Source organism: Nymphalis io, chromosome 16 (genome assembly GCF_905147045.1).
Source record: "Nymphalis io chromosome 16, ilAglIoxx1.1, whole genome shotgun sequence".
Lineage (NCBI taxonomy): Eukaryota > Metazoa > Arthropoda > Insecta > Lepidoptera > Nymphalidae > Nymphalis > Nymphalis io.
In genome coordinates, this window is record NC_065903.1 from 11,230,414 (window position 1) to 11,250,097 (window position 19,684).

The 19,684-nt window shown below is 33.9% G+C and overlaps 2 protein-coding genes across 3 annotated transcripts in view; one reads left to right on the top strand and one right to left on the bottom strand.

The window, feature by feature from the left end:
- Window positions 1-3,279: 3,279 nt before the first annotated feature.
- On the bottom strand, window positions 3,280-7,148 carry LOC126774342 (sperm-associated antigen 7 homolog). The gene is made up of 3 exons (XM_050495824.1): window positions 6,875-7,148; window positions 6,692-6,802; window positions 3,280-6,450 (listed from the first exon to the last, which is right to left on the bottom strand). The coding sequence occupies exon 3, from the start codon at window positions 6,115-6,117 to the stop codon at window positions 5,410-5,412; it is 708 nt and encodes a 235-aa protein (XP_050351781.1). The 5' UTR covers window positions 6,118-6,450; window positions 6,692-6,802; window positions 6,875-7,148; the 3' UTR covers window positions 3,280-5,409.
- A 515-nt stretch (window positions 7,149-7,663) lies between these two features.
- Window positions 7,664-19,684, top strand: part of LOC126774305 (lysophosphatidylcholine acyltransferase) — a 59,297-nt gene continuing 47,276 nt past the window's right edge. For both annotated transcript variants that reach the window (XM_050495768.1, XM_050495769.1), the window contains exons 1-2: window positions 7,664-7,952; window positions 16,840-16,985. In XM_050495768.1, coding sequence (XP_050351725.1) covers window positions 7,836-7,952; window positions 16,840-16,985 — 263 coding nt within the window. In that variant the 5' untranslated portion in view covers window positions 7,664-7,835. The remainder of the gene's footprint in view (window positions 7,953-16,839; window positions 16,986-19,684) is intronic.

Sequence of the window (19,684 nt, forward strand, 5' to 3'; positions counted from 1 at the left end):
GGTAAATGTGAGTAGACTCCAGGAGAGTTATAGACAATAAATTCAAATAACCCCTATATTAATCCCTTAAATATAATGTTATGGTTACCTACTTGTTGTGTTGTGTACCTATTGTAAATTTTGTCTATCTATTGCGTGTTGATGGTAAATAAACGTTTCAAAAAAAATTATAAGCTTTTATTTATTTGTTCATAAAATATAAACAATTAAATAATAATTATTACTTATTTAAAATTTAATTTAAATAAAAAAGGAAAGAAGGGTGAAAATGGTTTGAAGTACATAATTATATACAATCTTTTATGGACATTTCATGCATATAAAAGATTGTTATTATTATACCAGAAGACGTGGCGCGTTTTGGAAAAAGTAGTAGTAGTAAGTACCTATGTATTTACTGGTGGTAGGGCTTTGTGCAAGCTCGTCTGGGTAGGTACCACCCACTCATCAGATATTCTACAGAAAAACACCAGTACTTGGTATTGTCGTGTTCCGGTTTGAAGGGTGAGTGAGCCAGTGTAATTACAGGCACAAGGGACTTAACATCTTAGTTCCCAAGGTTGGTGGCGCATTGGTGACGTAAGCGATGGTTAACATTTCTTACAATGCCAATGTCTATGGGCGTTGGTGACCACTTACCATCAGGTGGCCCATATGCTCGTCCACCTTCCAATTCTATAAAAAAAAAAGCTCATCTGGGTAGGTACCACCCACTCATCAGATATTCTACAGCAAAACAGCAGTACTTGGTATTGTCGTGTTCCGGTTTGAAGGGTGAGTGAGCCAGTGTAATTACAGGCACAAGGGACATAACATCTTAGTTCCCAAGGTTGGTGGCGCATTGGTGACGTAAGCGATGGTTAACATTTCTTACAATGCCAATGTCTATGGGCGTTGGTGACCACTTACCATCAGGTGTCCCATATGCTCGTCCACCTTCCTATTCTATAAAAAAAAAAGCTCGTCTGGATAGGTACCACCCACTCATCAGATATTCTACCACAAAACAGCAGTACTTGGTATTGTTGTGTTCCGGTTTGAAGGGTGAGTGAGCCAGTGTAATTACAGGCACAAGGGACATAACATCTTAGTTCCCAAGGTTGGTGGCGCATTGGTGACGTAAGCGATGGTTAACATTTCTTACAATGCCAATGTCTATGGGCGTTGGTGACCACTTACCATCAGGTGGCCCATATGCTCGTCCACCTTCCTATTCTATAAAAAAAAGCTCGTCTGGATAGGTACCACCCACTCATCAGATATTCTACCACAAAACAGCAGTACTTGGTATTGTTGTGTTCCGGTTTGAAGGGTGAGTGAGCCAGTGTAATTACAGGCACAAGGGACTTAACATCTTAGTTTCCAAGGTTGGTGGCGCATTGGTGACGTAAGCGATGGTTAACATTTCTTACAATGCCAATGTCTATGGGCGTTGGTGACCACTTACCATCAGGTGGCCCATATGCTCGTCCACCTTCCAATTCTATAAAAAAAAAAGCTCATCTGGGTAGGTACCACCCACTCATCAGATATTCTACAGCAAAACAGCAGTACTTGGTATTGTCGTGTTCCGGTTTGAAGGGTGAGTGAGCCAGTGTAATTACAGGCACAAGGGACATAACATCTTAGTTCCCAAGGTTGGTGGCGCATTGGTGACGTAAGCGATGGTTAACATTTCTTACATGCCAATGTCTATGGGCGTTGGTAACCACTTACCATCAGGTGGCCTATATGCTCGTCTGCCTTCCTATTCTATAAAAAAACATGCATATTAATATTATATAAGCCGTACTTCGCAGTTTCACTCGCTTTAAATTAAGACTATAGACATGACGAGCGTGAATTTAATGTTCTTGTATAATAAATAGTTTTGAAACATAGTAAAATGTGACCCTTCTAGGGAAATTCAATAAGACTATTATTTAGAACTAGTTTTCGACTAAGTGATTGACATTTGACCATTATCAATATTGAAAAATTGAGGAAAACATACATGAATTGGGATGTATGATATGGGATGTTTTTTGTTATTATTGATAACTTTGTAGCTCGTCAATGGCTAATAAAAAAAAGAAAAGAAAATCTATAGGAAAACAGAACATTAGCAAACAGCCAAAAAGGCATTGAACTGTTTTGTCTTTGCCTATTTACATAAAAATTACAATTTCTTAACAATTAAAAAAGTAGCATGTCAAATTCTAATTTCGAAGGACAGGTTAGCGGAATTAGTATTTGTTAATTATTTAATGTTTAAGAAATTAATTATACATAATATGGTTCGATTGAAATGATATATTACATATATTTATTTACACACACGGTCGTCTTTATAGTCCTACCATAGCTTAATGCTAGTTATAGGAAACAACCGACAGATATAAATATTATAATTTAATAGTTATTATTATGATATAATATTTACGTGTATAATTTGTTAAGCCAAGATGGCCTAGTGGTAAGAACGCGTGAATCTTAACCGATGACCCGGGCGAGCACCACTGAAATTTCATGTGCTTAATTTGTGATTATAATTCATCTCGTGCTATACGGTGAAGGAAAACATCGTGAGGAAACCTGTATGTGTCTAATTTCACTGAAATTCTGCCACATGTGTATTCCACCAACCCGCATTGGAGCAGCGTGGTGGAATAAGCTCCAAACCTTCTCAAAAAGGGAGAGGAGCCCTTAGCCCAGCAGTGGGACAGTCACAGGCTGTTTCTGTACTGTATAATTTTTAACATGTTTCTTAAATATTAAATAAATACTTTCATAAATAATAAGTCCAGACTCGGGGCGGGAATCAAATTTACATTCCCGGAGCGGAACGAAGAGTTATTGTCAACTACGCCTAGAGCCAGTCGAAATAGTAAGTTATTGTACAGGCCAAAAAAGTAGGCAATTGCCGCCGAAACTTATATACTTACCGCTTTTAACTGGAGCGTTTATTTTTTATCGAAAGTATAGTGTGTTCTTTTTTTGAATTAACAAATTACTTATTGCTAGAACTATATCATAAAATAAATAATCCGAAAGCTCTGTATTGTCATTGAATCCAATTCTAGACAAATGTAACATTTTTTGGTTGTTTGTATTTTTTAAATTTATTACAATAACATTATGGTTAGTAAGTGCCAATAAAAATCTCATATTAGGATATCATTTATTTTTAATAATTTTTTACATCCCGAAGTTAAATTACTTACATTTGAACTTAACATCAGGTACACAAAATAGTTTTTATTGTTGAAATCAAAAATAATCTGTACTAAAATATTAAAAAAAAAAAAAAAACTAAAATGGTTTATGACCACATTCAACTGCACTCTGTCGCATTGGAATTATAATCTTCCCTTGGCACAATAAAAAAAAAATCCCTCATTTTCAAAATTACTAAACCTGTAATCATAGCTAAAATTTTTTTAAAGTTGGTAGTCTGTATTGTTATATTAAATAAACATCTTAAAGGTAATTCCTACATAATTTAAAAATCACATGTCCTTGCTCCTTTCCATACTATTATTTATATATATTAAAAAGTTAAGTATTATTGCTTCAATGGTTCTGGCTATGTATGTCTATGGTTCATTGTAGAAAAATAATTATTTTTACCTATTTCTATATTAAGCATGTAGCATTCTAATTTAACATCATACAAATAACATGCAATTTCAGTAATAACATTAAATTCTTATTTTATAGAAAGTTGGTATGCTATAGTGTTGCTTTAAAACTGGACCCCACCGTGTAGAGGGTTCAGAAATACCCACAACATACTTACACCATAATAATTATAGTCTATTTCAATGGCAGCTGTGCTATATTATGCCCCATATGATCTATACCAATTAAAGGAATAGATACAAACATACCTCATATTTTTCATGTTATATGTTGCACTACAAACAGTTCTTGATTAATAATCTTATTTATAATACAACTCTTTACCACTTTAATTTTACTTCCAAAGTTCCAATAACACTTGAACAGCCATTTTTTGCGAATCCATTATGAATATGTAATAAATCAAGATCTCGTCCAAAGATATCTGATCTCGTCAATACAATGTCAAACTTGTTAATTTGTCTTTAATCCTCCTGAGGATGGAAAAGGCTATACTAACCTTTCTTTATATTATAATATATCTTTATTTTAAATAAAAAACGATTACCGTTAAATAAATTCAAAACACCATTTATTCTCGAATACTAAATGAAGATCATAGATTATTTAAATGTCATGTCAATTCAAGATCAAAGTTGTTTATCGATCTTTACTCCATGTCATTGTTGGAATAGACTATATGGTAGACCTATATCTCATATCCAATTAATTATCAAGAGTCAATTTCATAAATGGAACTATAAGCTAGTTGAAAGGACCATTGGACTAAACATTCTATGTTCCTTAATTATAGTAATAGGCAGCAAAGTAATTGATATTTAGTACGTAGTTCTAAGCATTAAAAATTTAATCTATACTATAGAAGTTTGATGTCGTCGAATTCAACTCGGCTGGGCAGCGTTCGGGAAGCTACACGATATCTTCTCATCCCAAATACCGCAGTGTCTCAAGTCGAAAGTCTTCGACCAGTGTGTGTTGCCAGTGATGACTTATGGATCAGAGACGTGGTCGCTCACAATGGGCCTCATAAGAAGGCTCAAGGTCACTCAAAGGGCAATGGAGAGGGCTATGCTCGGAGTTTCTCTGCGAGATCGAATCAGAAATGATGAAATCCGCAGGCGAACCAAAGTAACCGACATAGCCCGAAGAATTGCTAAATTGAAGTGGCAGTGGGCGGGGCACATTGCTCGCAGAACCGACGGCCGCTGGGGCAGAAAGGTTCTCGAGTGGCGACCACGAACCGGAAGACGCAGCGTGGGCAGGCCCCCTACAAGGTGGACCGACGACTTAGAACGAGTCGCGGGAAGCCGTTGGATGCGGGCAGCGCAAGATCGGCTAACGTGGAAATCCTTGGGGGAGGCCTTTGTCCAGCAGTGGACGTCTTTCGGCTGGTGATGATGATGATGATGATGATGATGATGATGATGATGATGATGATGATAGAAGTTTGATACAGTCTCATTTTTTATATGGATCATCATTATTGCTTAATTTACTAACACAAGTCTGCATCAATAGCAGTTAATATGTTACACAATTGTATTTTAGTAAACAATACAGCACCACTCATTTCACTATATTTTTGAATAATAATATGATTGCATTATTTTAATCTTGACAATGTAATACTTAGATAGTATTAACAAACTATTTGTTTTGTAAATTGATTTTGTTAGACTAAATAATTTGTATTTTGGTACAAAATAAGTTTGAACCTTAAATTTAACATAATTGGAAGATTCAAAGTATATTGCTAGGTAAAGCTATTCTACTGGAAGTTATTAAAAATCAAACACTACCTTCTCCGTCCATTTGTTTCTCAATTTCTGCCTTTTTAAATTTCTTTGCTTTAATATCTGCCATAGTTTGCTCAATAGAACGTAAATCTTTTTTATTCTCACTTGGTACTTCACCATAACTTTTATTCATATTAGTTTTCTGAGCTGCATCTAAAGCCGCTTCCTGGCCTATTAAATGTGCATATTTTTGCTTATAGAATGTACCGCTCAATTCCTCTTTACCATGCTTTCGTTTTCTGCTCTTCTCTTCTTCATTATCTAAAGCTGCTTGCTTCTCCATCTCCAAGCGTCTTTGTGCCATTTCGGCAGCTTTGTCATCATCCCATATACCACCTGCCCTTCGAACTGTGAGTTCATCCTCCGATGGCCCTTTCTCTTTTAAGTAAACAACACAATATCTGTCAATGCCCTCTTGTCCAAATGAATATACTTGACCCCCGGCTGTTGTGGCAACATCTCTAATAACTGATCGGTACATTTGATCCATCGGATCAAATTGTAAATATGGTTTTGTGCCATCCATTATAAAATTACTTATTTTTTCCTCTACACTCCTACAGAATTTATTAAGAATATTTTTTTCTTCTTTCTGCTTTTGTTCCAATGCTTCCTTATGCTTCTTTATAGCTTTTTTTTGAGCCTCACTTGCAGAGGGGGGCTTTTGCATAGAATTCAAAATGGAACCAAGCAGATCCATTGTTATATAATATTTTCAGAGCAAAAGGATGTATAAGCTATGATTTCTGGTATTTTGTTCTGCCAGTCAATTGGTATTTTAAAGTTGTCAGAAAAAGACTTTGTTTTAAGGGCTTTAAATGATAAAACACTTAATGAGGTCTCAATTTGGGCACAGATTTGACTTCCAAATGTTATTGTTTCTTCAGCAAATTCTAGTAACTGTTTCAAAGGGGGCTGGAGAGGAGTACCCTTTGTGAGCAATGTTTGGTGTGATAAGTCTATCTCTTTGCAACTTTCTAACAAACTTCTGTTTTTATAGCAGAGTATTTCAAAGGATTCTTCAAGTTCGGATCTATAATTTAAAAAAAAAAACATTTTAGGCAACCTGTTTAATACTGAATTAGTGTGTTTTAGAAAATACATGTAATAAAGTAAGTTAAGTATATTTCGATAGTATATATATATATATATATGTAGTATATCCACCATTGTTACGACATTACACCACATTGTTAGTTTAATCGATATTTTTTTTCACAAAATTAATTCAGTGCCCTCGATACAGTTAAGCTTAAATTAATATTTCTACTCACCGTTGACTTTGAATTTCCCGAACTTTTTCAGATATTAGGTTATGTAAAGCCGATAACAATTTTCTTTGTAATCCGTCAAATTCTTCGAGAGGAGTTCCTGACAAGCTAGCCCTGTAAAGTGACGCCTGTGATAATTTTAACCAATCATAATTTAAAAACCAAAATATTTGGATTCAATCTTACTCTTTTATATTTTTGCAACGATATATCAATTTATTAATAGATATTGCGCAGTTTTGGCAGATTTTCAAACACGTTTTGGACTTATTGAAGAACTCTTCGAAAAAAGAAAAGTAATCAATGATATGCTTTTGTACTTTAGCTTCCATTATATATAATAAACTTCATGTTTATTTATTTTCAAACGACACACGAGATTAAACGTAAATAAAATTAAATATTTTATTTATGTAGAAGTGTCAATTTCGTCCACAGATAACGTTGGCCGATGGTCGTTTAAATTATTTAACAGCACCAGTGACGGACACCGGTTAGGCGATTTGGTGCTGCCAGTCAATATGAAAAATACTATGAGGATACAATCCACAATATTTTTTTTAACCAATATATCAGTTTTAAATACAAATTGCGGGACTTTTTGTTTTTGTCGACAATAAGTGTCTATGATGAACATTGGAACATAAAACTTTTTAACGGGCTGTGTTGTGTAGAATGAATTGATTTGTTGAACGAATTTAATTTACAGAGTCTATTATGATTATATTATGAGTCTGTACATTAAATGAAATAATATAATTTACATAAAACTTAAATACTTAGTATTAAGTATTGTATTTAACGATTTGTACATCCATGAAGCTTGTCATTTTGAAAATTTAAGTACACACTAAATCCACCACTAAAAGCACCGAGCTCGGCGTTGAACGCGAAAACGTCTTGTTTGTTTTATGTCAACATTGACAACGTCAACGTCAGATGTACGAAAACGATCAGTTAGCGACTACTGTTGGTTAAAGAATCACGTCAATTTGTTACGCAAATAATTTCGATTTATATTCCGCTGTGAAACATTAATTCCGCGTTGGTTTAATAAGTTTATTCACAAATAGTGAGGAAAAATGTGTGTAATCAGTGCAATTTGAATATTTTTTAAGACGCAAGTTTAAGTTGTGATATTGTGAAAATGAATGGTAAAAAGCACAGTGAAACGGGCACTTTCTCGCCCGATGGTATGCGAGCCGAAATACTAAATCCATTTGTTCATAAATTGGAATTAGACAATACGTATGATAAAATTAGGGTAAGCAATATATTTAAATAAATTAGTAATATTAAGAAATTACATTTAAAAAAATATAAGTACCGTTTGCGCAGGCTCGAAGTAGCAAAATAAGGAGAGACGGAGATTGTGTCGTAATACTTTTAAAATTAGATTATTCTTTATTCAATTTATTTGTTGTAATCGATTACCTCTTTTTTTTAAATAGACTTTTTATTAAATAAAAATTCTAGTAATAAATATTACTGTTTATCGTTTCAACTCTATTTTTCGTCCGGTTATTCTCTAACTCAATCAACTCACTCAACTGAATCAACTCTATTTCTCCAATTTTGGTTTTGAAAATATTATTGTTAAAATTACCTTTTTTCATTTTAGTTACTTTAAAAATAAAACAAGTCTTTTGAATGACATATCCAAAAAAAAAAAACGACATTTAGTCGTTCTAAAAAAAAACAGTTAAGCTTTAGCTTATTTATCCATCTTCTATTAGCTCAAACTTTCTGGTGTACATGATTTAAAGCATTTCATGTTTAATAACTAAAAAAATTTAGCAGAATCTCGCTTATTCAACATTTCGGGTTTGTTTGAAATACTTCTGCTGTAAAAAAAATTGAAAAAACATGAGATGATAGGATCTTCTACAATCTAGAAAATCCCTTCTAATTTAGTTGTCCTTTTCATTCGTCCTTCAAGTGTTGAAAACTCCAGCAAATTACGTATATACCATTGAAACCAAGTCATAAGGCTTAAGTCAATTTAATTTTGTAATATAATTAATCTAATTAAAAATATTTTTTATATCAGCCGCATCGTGCAAGGTTTTCATCGTTTCGTCAACATAATAATATCGATAACATTTTTACGTTTAAATCCATGTAATTGTGGTAGAGAGGAGTGTCTCTCATGGAAAGGTACACGTAATGAACTGAATGAAACAGTTAAAATATATATTCATTCGGCTCGGTCAAGGCAAGCGCTATCAAAAACGCCGGAATGCAGGTTAAAATATATAAAGATCATTCATGGACAATAAATCAATGACTGTTTTGTTTACAATAACCGTCACCGTTTTGCATTTCTTATACTCAGAGATGTGGATACTGAATACATTCATTATTAAATATCACTAGAGTTCTGAATATGAGTCCCGATAAAATATAGGCACATTGACAAATCGACTGAAACTCTTCTTCGTCTTGCTTATTTCTTAATACAAGTTAGGATATCCGGCAAAGACCTTATTCTTACAAAGCCTTATCATTTAATTGTAATTAATAAAATAAGTTATTGAAATATGCACTTACGAATCGTAATTTGAAATCAATATCATCGGATCTATTAATTCGGAATCTGGCTTGCAAGAACCTCGTTAGTAACTCTACGATTACAATATATATACAAATAAATGATTACATACAATAACTTACCTGTCTCGAATCTCATCTAACGCAGCCGTGTGGTTCAGAGCTAGACTGTAGAGCTATTCCATGATAACATCACAGCGTTGTAAGTGGGAAGTTCGGTTAGGAATCGCTACAGAAGCGTCTCTAACCTGCATGTGTCGAGGAACTAAATAAACTAAATATCAAAAACATTCGTAAGGAAAATTGTTATCCGCGTATGTCTGCAAAATTATTTTTATGCAGCTTAAACACTGCGCTAACCTCATATCACTGGTAACCTTCGACTAGTAATACATACATTATAAACGTGTGACTTTGCGCCGTTGATCTAGTAGCAAGTTTATAAGGCTGCAATTCAAAGTTCGAGGTTATAAAAAGGTGTGATTCTGTTAAGAAATGATCTAGCTAGAGGCGGTAAGTTGACAGTAATTTATATATATATACATATATGTATATATACATATATATATGCCTTGAAAAGTGCGTATGACCGAATTATATTGCTCTCTAACTGAGCTACGAGTATAAGGGTACTGCGTCTGCGCACACACTAGTGCACCTCATTATCGCCTAAATATAATTTATTATTTTACATTATGGCATAAAAGTCAATTATTTGAAGAAGAAAATAAGACATAAAAATACATTTATTTAGCGCTAGATACATTGCTATAGCTGAATTAAATACATGTATAATAACGCCACTCGAAGCTCTGTCCCAATGTCGATTGTTTGGATTGCGTTGTAAGATATTAAACATAAAGAAATCATACAAAGTTTTTCTTTAAAGTAAATAAAAAATACAATTTAAATTTATACACAAGAAAGCAGCTTATACGTATTATATACATGTATACATAAAATGTAATAGTAGTCTTGCATATAAAAGGTTTTTTTTTTAAAAAAACCTTATCCATTATCAACTAACGAATACAAACATTTCATATTTGTGGGAATATATAATACAAATGTACTATTTGAACCGCCACGGTCTCGATAGTCGGTACAAGGCAGTTTTATGTAGATATAGATAATAAAGAAAGTTGAAAATGCTCACTTACATTGCCATTGACCGAGGGAAAGTACGCCATAATAAGCACACATCTAAACCGACTAAAGGTGACCACATTACATTCATCCATTATTATGTAATCGTGGCATAATGTAATGAAAGCCGATAATCGATTTTGTCAATTATCGTCTATTTTTATCTTTTTTTTTTCTCTGAATATTGTATTTTACAAAATACGAAGTCACATCGATTTTGATTATAGTTTTTGTCGTTAATGTTGTGGTGAAATAAAATCACCGAAATTGACATCTGCCAGTACGTCTCTCTATGATCTTCTTCTTCTGCCTAGCGCTTTCCCGGCCTAGTGACGCCTGGGTCCGAATTCCTGCATGCCTCCACTTTGCCCGATGTAAAGCAACCTCCTTAGTGAGATCGTGCTCTCTCATGTCGTCCCTCGCGACATCTTGGGTATCTCTATGATATTAAAAAAGAATAAATAAATTCTGTAGTATAAATATATATATTACATACATAGATTACATATATAAATTATGATACTTTGTGCTCAGCTGTCTCTCCAAATTGTAAATGAATCTCAAAATCTATACGTCTTTGACACAAACAGTGTTGTCTGTTTTTTGTAATACAGACAACACTGTGGAAATGATACCGCTAAATAGTTAAAGAAATCATCAAAATCAAGTGGCGCTTGTTTTTCCCAAGTAACCGTTGTATAAAATAGAACCTTTATACAATTATCGTCATAAACTTCTCCTTTATTATTTCTCTACTGATCACTTCTACTCATAAATAAAAACGGCAAAAACTGCAATCATTTGTTCTTAACATTTCCGTTGCCGACATAAATAATCTTCTTAAGCTATATTTTTTATCTATTTTTACAAATTTATTGAAACCAGTTATCCATTAGCGCAAGTTCCTATATTATTATAAAATTAAAGATAATTTAAACTGATAAAAAAAAAACAAAACATGACTACACGAAACGTTCTAGCTAGACAAATAAATAATCAACGTCTGTAACCTTCCTCAATAAACGGGTAATCTAATACAAAAAAAGTCAACGATTTCTAGCTTCTGTGAATAGCGCGTCTAAACATGCAACTTCTTTAATTAATAGCAGACTATAAATATTAAGATAATAAAAATACTGTGCTGGTTTTAAATCAATAATGACAAAATTAAATGACCTATATCGATCCGTAGTATATTTTTTGAATATATAAATAAAAATGCCATTTTAGAACAGGCACATAAAAACCTAGGCGATATATAATAGCGAATAAAATGTTCGTAATATATTTAACGTACAATTTTTGAGGTAATTTGATGGTTGCTGTAATAAAATATACATAATGATTAATTATACAAATTTTAACAAGGTCAAATCTACTAACGTAGAAGGCAAGTGATTTATCGTTAACAATTATGTTGCATTTTGGAATTTATTAAAGGAGTTCTCCCACGAAGATTATTAAGTGTATTTTGTATTATGTATGCAAGTAAAAAGATGCCAATTTTCTGCAATAATTGTAACCATTGGCGTTATAACAGCTTTTTTGAAACATGATGATATTCTTACTTATTAATAACTAGCACAATCCCAGCAGATGTTGTCTTGTCTCTGTATAAATACCGAAACGCATCGGTTGAACGGTATAGAAGTTGATCTGCTACATCGCCATCTATTATCCTTAATAATAGTATAAATGCGAATGTGAGTTTTTGTTTGTTTGTTACGCTTTAACGTCTTAACTGCTCAACCGCATGTTGATGAAATTTTGCATACACTTCATCAAAGGTACAGAACAGGACAGGCACCTAAAACCTGACCTCTCCTCATATGCGGGCGTCTGATAGTCTTATATAAAATAGGTAAAAAAATGTTTTAAGTTGAATGGTTTTATTTGAAAAGAAAGGTATATGTAGATAATGCACTAAAAGCCAAAAAATAATTGAGTAAGTCCTAGGTACCAGTCGTCACACCACTCTTTTCATTCAATCTAGAATCTAGGGCATTGATCAGACTCCAAATTAAAATCGTGGGGCGTAGCGTAACCTGGGTAAGTATGCTTGGGTTTGATTCCGTAATCATCGGTTGAGATTCCCGCGTTCTAACCACGGGACCATCTCGACTTATCTCGAAATATGTCTGTTTGTGTATCAAAGACCTTGCAGGGTATATAGATAGTTATTAGTGCAAATGCAAAATTTTTTTTTTTTATGCCCCGGGATGGCAAATGACTCTACTACACCTGATGGTAAGTGGTAGTAGAGTCCAAACGCCTCTACGTATACCGGTCTCGGCACGACGTGCCTATTGAACATGACCTTGTTCAAGTTCATACCGAGACCGACACACCGGGAAGACTCGCCTAGGCTACGCAGTATTTCGGTGAGTTGTTCTAGCGACTCTGCTATGATGACGATATCATCGGCAAATCGAAGGTGTGAGATGTACTCGCCGTTTACATTGACTCCATACCCAGTCCAATCCAGCGTCTTGAAAACGTCTTCCAACGCGTTGGTGAACAGTTTCGGGGATATTACATCCCCCTGTCTCACCCCTCTGCGCAGTTGGATCGCCATCGTCTTACAGTCCTGGATGTAGACAGTCATTGTAGCGGCGTTGTACAGACATCTCAGTAAGAGTCGAAGGCTTTCTCGTAGTCCACAAATGCCATACACAGCGGCTAATTGTACTCTTCGGTCTTCTGCACAATCTGCCGAACAGTATGGATGTGGTCCACGGTGCTGTAGCCTGATCGAAAGCCGGCTTGTTCTGGGGGCTGGAACTCGTCAATTCGTCTGGCGAGACGGTTCGTGACGACTCTTGAGAACAGCTTATACACGTAACTCAGGAGGGAGATTGGTCTGTAGTTTTTCAAGAGGATTTTATCACCTTTCTTGAAAAACAGTACCACCTCACTCCCGCTCCACGTTTCCGGGGTCTTGCCATGATGGATGACGGAATTAAAGAGGCCTGCTAGCTCTTGCAGGACCGGAGTCCCGCCTGCCTTAAGCGACTCTGTTGTGATTCCGTCATCTCCCGAAGCTTTGTTGTTTTTAAGCTGTTCTAGAGCCGCCCTAATCTCGCATTGGTCAACGACCGGGAGCTCCTCGGAGTAATGGCGCGTAAGAGGGAGGCGCTGGTCATCAATACTGATTCCCACGGGTTTATCCGATCTTGAAGAGAACAACTGCCCATAAAACCTCTCTACTTCTCCGACAATCTCAGGCCTAGAGGTAACGACCCCACCATTTTCAGTTTTAAGTTTTGTCAGACGCGGCCTCCCAAACATGCGAGCGAATACTTTCGATCCCCGATTTTGCTCAATCGCAGCCTTGATGACACGGGTATTGGAGCGTCGGAGATCGCGTCGCGTCAGCGTTTTTATTGTTCGGTTTAAGGCCTTATCTGACAAAAACGATGGTAGTTCTCGTCGTTTTCTCATGAGCTCGAGTGTCTCAGCAGAGAGTTTTAGTGCGTTGTCTCTTCTCTGTGGCGGAAAACACTTGCGGGATGTGTTTTGCAGTATTTTGACCAGCGTGTCGGTTTTCTCATCAATGCTGCTTACGGTTTCCAAAGCGGTGAATTGATTTTGAAGTTCCATTTGGAACTTTTCGGAGTAAATAATTAAAGTAATTGATGTGCATATTAGATATACTATAATTGTTTTATAAATTCATTTTTTCAATGCTTTATATGTATGTTGTAAGTGTGCTTTTACAAATAAATAAATAAATGTCTGCAATTTCCTCCTATTTTGGTTATTATATATATTTTTTAAATTTCACATATGTTGGCATACTGACAAATGGGCAATCTCGTAGTCAGTGATTATCACCATTAAAAGACAATAGCACTAAGAAATATTTATCATCACTTACATAGTTAATGCACCTCCAATTTTGGCAACTAAGTTGTTATGTTTCTTGTGCCTGTTGTTACACTAGCTTACTCACGCTTCAAAAGGTAACTCAACAATAATAACAAGCTTTGCTGTTCGGTGGTGAAATATATGACGAATGCGTGGTACCCAGACGGGTTTGAACAAATTGCATTTTATTAACATCTTTAATAACATACGATTTAACTGATGGAAACTAAATTAAACTTAATTTTCTATTTTCTTACTTTATTAATTAATGCGAAGGAAATTTGATACGGCTATAAACTCTAGGCTGCTACTGTGAATTTCTTGACATAAAAAAAAATAATATTCAATCAGCTCCATTAGCCAAAACTAGTTTTTACTGTTATTTCAGTCAAAAGTATTATTATCAAAAGCCAACGGTCAAAAGTACTTTTGACTGGCTAAGAGTTTTCACTATATATAGATATATAAAGTTGAATATTAATTTCAAAGACATTGTGTTCCGTAACATGCATACCTCGTTCCTTTCTTTATAAGTTTGTAATACTTGCGTCGACTCAACATGAAAACAATGTTGAACTACATTATAAGGTAATTGTAATAGACGTTGATTTAATCTAAAATATTCCTTAATATTCGACGTGTAATGTTAGCAATATTGTTATAAAGCTTAAATAATTTACTAATTCAACTCAAGCTTTAACTAAAGACAATATTTTATAATTTTTGATTTAACAGGTATAGTTAAGATTAAGGTTTCAAAAATATAAAAATAATTTACTGGTGGTAGGGCTTCGTGCAAGCTCATCTGGGTAGGTACCACCCACTCATCAGATATTCTACCGCAAAACAGCACTACTTGGTATTGTTGTGTTTCGGTTTGAAGGATGAGTGAGCCAGTGTAATTACAGGCATAAGGGACATAAAATCTTAGTTCCCAAGGTTGGTGGCGCATTGGCTATGTAAGCGATGGTTGACATTTCTTGCAATGCCAATGTTTAAGGGCGTTTGGTGACCACTTACCATCAGGTGGCCCATTTGCTCGTCCGCCTTCCTATCCTATAAAAATATATATAATACATATCTTAAGAGAACCTGATAGTCGAAACTTACACTTAGTCGATTTATTTTACGTATAATTTTTTTTATTTGTGAAAATTAAGGTACTGAAAAAATACATTCATCCAAATATGTGCTTGTGAAAATGTTTTTTCTAATATACGAGTTGCAAAGTTTAATAGGTGTAACCTCGAAGATTCTAGAAGTTAAATGGTTAAAACGGTACCAGTATCGTGATGGTACGAGATGGTTAACCATCGCATCACTGATAATCAGATATTACGAACTGATTACCTTGGATTAATAAGAAATTGGGTTTTTATTGTCAAGTAATTCTCGGTAGGCCTCGAAGTTTGAAATTTTGCAGTTATTACCCTGCCATGCCTCAAAGAATACTTCGAAGTTTTTTATTAAATATAAAAAATTAAAAAAAAATTAAAAAGTTCACGCGTTTGAATGTTGTAAAGCGCCGACACGGTCTAGAATGTAGTGTAGTGGAAACCTGTTTACTTGCAGCCAAAAACCTCTTCAGTTGGATCTGTTCATCAGCCTATGATAATGAGGTTACGGATGTGCTTGTGTGACACACACACACACTTGTGAGCTATAATATATCCTGTGTAGTTGGCTATTTTTCCTCAATCCTTTATTAGGATATCAATTATATATATTTGTGTAGTTATCGGTTTTAATTTTGCGCGGGTGAAAATTAAGGTTGTACATATTTAACCTAGTCTAGAAGACACGACGATCATGAAGGCGGCTCCCCCGGAGCGAGGCCTGTCCATTGCACTGCGGACGGGTTGGCCTATTCTATTATCCCCATTGCGGATAATATAAACGCATTTGAACCTCTATTATGATAAAACAAATTACCGCACATTCCACACTTTTTTCTCATACGCTTAAACAGTAGTTATCCTCTATAACTATGTTCCTATACTAAAAATATTTTCTCACTTTATATATAAATTCAATACGAACAGACAGTAACAGCCTGTGAATGTTCCACTGCTGAGCTAAGGCCTTTTTTCCCCTTTTTGAGGAGAAGGTATGGAACTTATTCCACCACGTTGCTTCAATGTGGGTTGGTAAAATATACATGTGGCAGAATTTCAGTGAAATTAGACACGTGCAGGTTTCCTCACGATGTTTTCTTTAACCGTATAGCACGAAATGAATTATAATAACAAATTAAGCACATGAAAATTCAGTGGCGCTCGCCCGGGCTTGAACCCACGATCATCGGGTAAGATTCACGCATTTTTACCACTGGATCATCTCGCCTTCTCAATACGTAAACTCCAACAATTTTCTTTTTCAATGCGTTGCGTAAACAAATAAGAGAATTGACGCAAGTGTTAGAAGACATACGCTTATTTATAGAACATGCTGATGCATTTTGCGATTTTTATCATTTAGGTTTCTCTTTGAAAGTTATTTTGAGGACGTTTTCTACCAAACAATTACAGTGATAAATCATCGAATGTTCGTGTAAAATTGAATTATTTCCAATTTGATTTCTGTTACAGACGGCGATCTTCACTGTCATCCTCCTTCCGTTTCGGGTGATTGTCATTTGTTACCTGATCGTGACGGCCTGGTTCCTTGCTTGCATCGGCCTTTATGGCTTGAGCGAGGAAGACTTACGGAAAAAACCCATGACTGGCTGGAGAAGGTAAATTGTCGTACCTTTAATTACTTTCAATAGTTTTATCTGAAATATTGCATTTTAATATGTATTAAAATAACTATAAGACTAAATATTTAATGTATTATAATCATTTTAAAGAAATGAATTTATTATTACAAATGTATGTTGCGTTACATTCACATAAGTGATATTTTTTTCTGTTGTATAAGCTTATTAATTAAAATTAATTTATTGTTATCTTAAGATTATTTAATATTAGAATCTATAATATCAAACATCCATACGAATGAAACCTGTGTGTTTATTTGTGAAAATAAAGATTTTCTGCGCTTTTAACTATACAACTTTTATGAAAGTTAAATAATGTACATTATATTATACATATAATATATCTCAAAAGTAATTGATGTTAAAATAACATATGTATTTTACATAACGAACTCACCCATACAATTATTATAAGACATTACATATATGTATAATTCATTATCATATTTAAATAACACTTGAAATTCTAAATAACATAATCGAAAGAAAACAAAACAATGCATATTTTATTTTAAGTTTATGCAGAAACAAACAACTGCTTATGATAAGCTTCATTATTTTAAAATCGCTGCAATATATTACGAAGTTTTAAAATAAGTTAGCCGCACATATGTACAACTTTAATAATAATAAATAATTTTATTCCCCAAAAAGAAACAAAGACAAAAATATTAAGGTATAAAACCATAAAAAAAGAGTTAACAATATCATATTTCATAATTTGGTGAAAAGGTCGTAGTCTCAGCTAGGTTGCTTTTCAGTCTACGCCTTGTACATATGCTTGTACTTTAAAGCAAATACTATAGTAGAAATTAATACATTGCCATAATATATAGATTGGTGCACACCACAGCTGCTTTGCCCTTTGCCCAGCTGTGTTGTTTCAGAATATTATGTATTATGTATAAATAGGTATAATAGTTATGACTAGTTTTGTAATTCTACAAATACATACCCTAAGTCATCTCATTTCCCTTTCTGTCGCTGTCATTTATATTTATGCGGATTATTGTTTTCGTCAAGATTTACAAGTCTTTGTTTTGTTTTGAAAATCTAATGTTCTGTTAATAATCACCAGCAAATATCATTTCACATCGCTAACAATGCTAGTACTTAGGCATTGTTGAAAATAAATAGGAGCCTTGAAAATGTTGAATAGTAAAAAAGCGTGCGGCCGCGAGCAAAAGAAAGATATAAGTAAATCTATTGTGTAACATAAAAAAAATCTGTTTATTGTTAATTTAAATTACTTTTAAAGTCGAATAGATAAAAAAAAAAATTGGTATGATAGAGAGTTCGAAGTCATGTGTGTTTTGTTTTATCTGTGCATTTTTCACGCTAAAACAATAGAACAGAATTCAAAGATATTAGATAAGCGTATAATATTTTAAACGATGATTAATGCGATATATGCATTTACACTGTAAGTTTTTTTGTGATCAGCTGTGCCGGCTTCGTCATGGAGAGACGTCATGGCTTCGCTTGTGCTTGCTACTAAATGAATGTAAATAGAAGGTTAAGTGTATATATAGGGTTATATTAAATACCATACTAGCCGCTATCCGCCAAGTATATACGATAAGTTGGCTATTTGGCTGATGATGGCCGGTTCAAACCCAGGCGAGCACCACTGAATCTCGTGCTCGGCGGTGAAGAAAACATCCTGAAACCTCCATGTGTCTAATTTCACTGAAATTCTTCCACATGTGTATCCACCAATACACACAAACACACTATTACTTATTATGATGATTATGATTAAATATATTATGGTATTATCAATAAGATCCTTCATTGAATTTTGAAGCGAACCATCGAAAATTGCAGATTATTCTTAAATCAATTTGGGATAGATACATAAATAATATAATTTGGCCAAACATGATTTTCATAAGATCGATGAACTTTATTCTATATGTAAGCTTTCTCTTTATACGAATTAAGATAATATAATTGTTATTACATTTCTTATGTAACGTTGATTACACATAATTGAACTTGGTATTTATTATGGTAACTAGAATCAAATCATCAATCATCAAAAGAGCATTGATATGAAATATAATTAAAATGATTGAAAATGCGATTTTAACATCGCAAGGCTGACCACGAACCATTGCGCTATTGTCGCTTAACTTACTATTCTTATTTTTAATTATAATTATATTTATTAAGGATACACATATTACGTGATTATATATAAATATATATACATCAATATATATATATACATATGTATTACGGGAGTTCAGGTATACCCAAAAATAAAAAAGTAATTCATTCAGCCGAATGTAAAAAAGTATTTTTTGGTAAAAATATTCAACTACAAATACTGTATTTTGCTACAAAATTATTTACTTTAAATAAATTGGTAATTATACGCTCGGCTTTTATGTTTATTAAGTTCATTAAAATAATTAACTTCTTACTAGCGATCTATATTGATTTATGTGTCGTATCGTTCATGTGTGTGTATATAATGAATGGGATGGAATATTGTAATTTAAATGCACATTACGAACGCAAAGCGTGAAGCTTATGCCCTATTTTTTTTCTTCCGACTTCCTAATATAATAATTATTACGTCCTAAATCTTTTGTATAAATACAGAACATGCCTGATATGGGTTATCAGGCAAATTCAAAATTTGAATTGAACATATTAAGACAAGATGG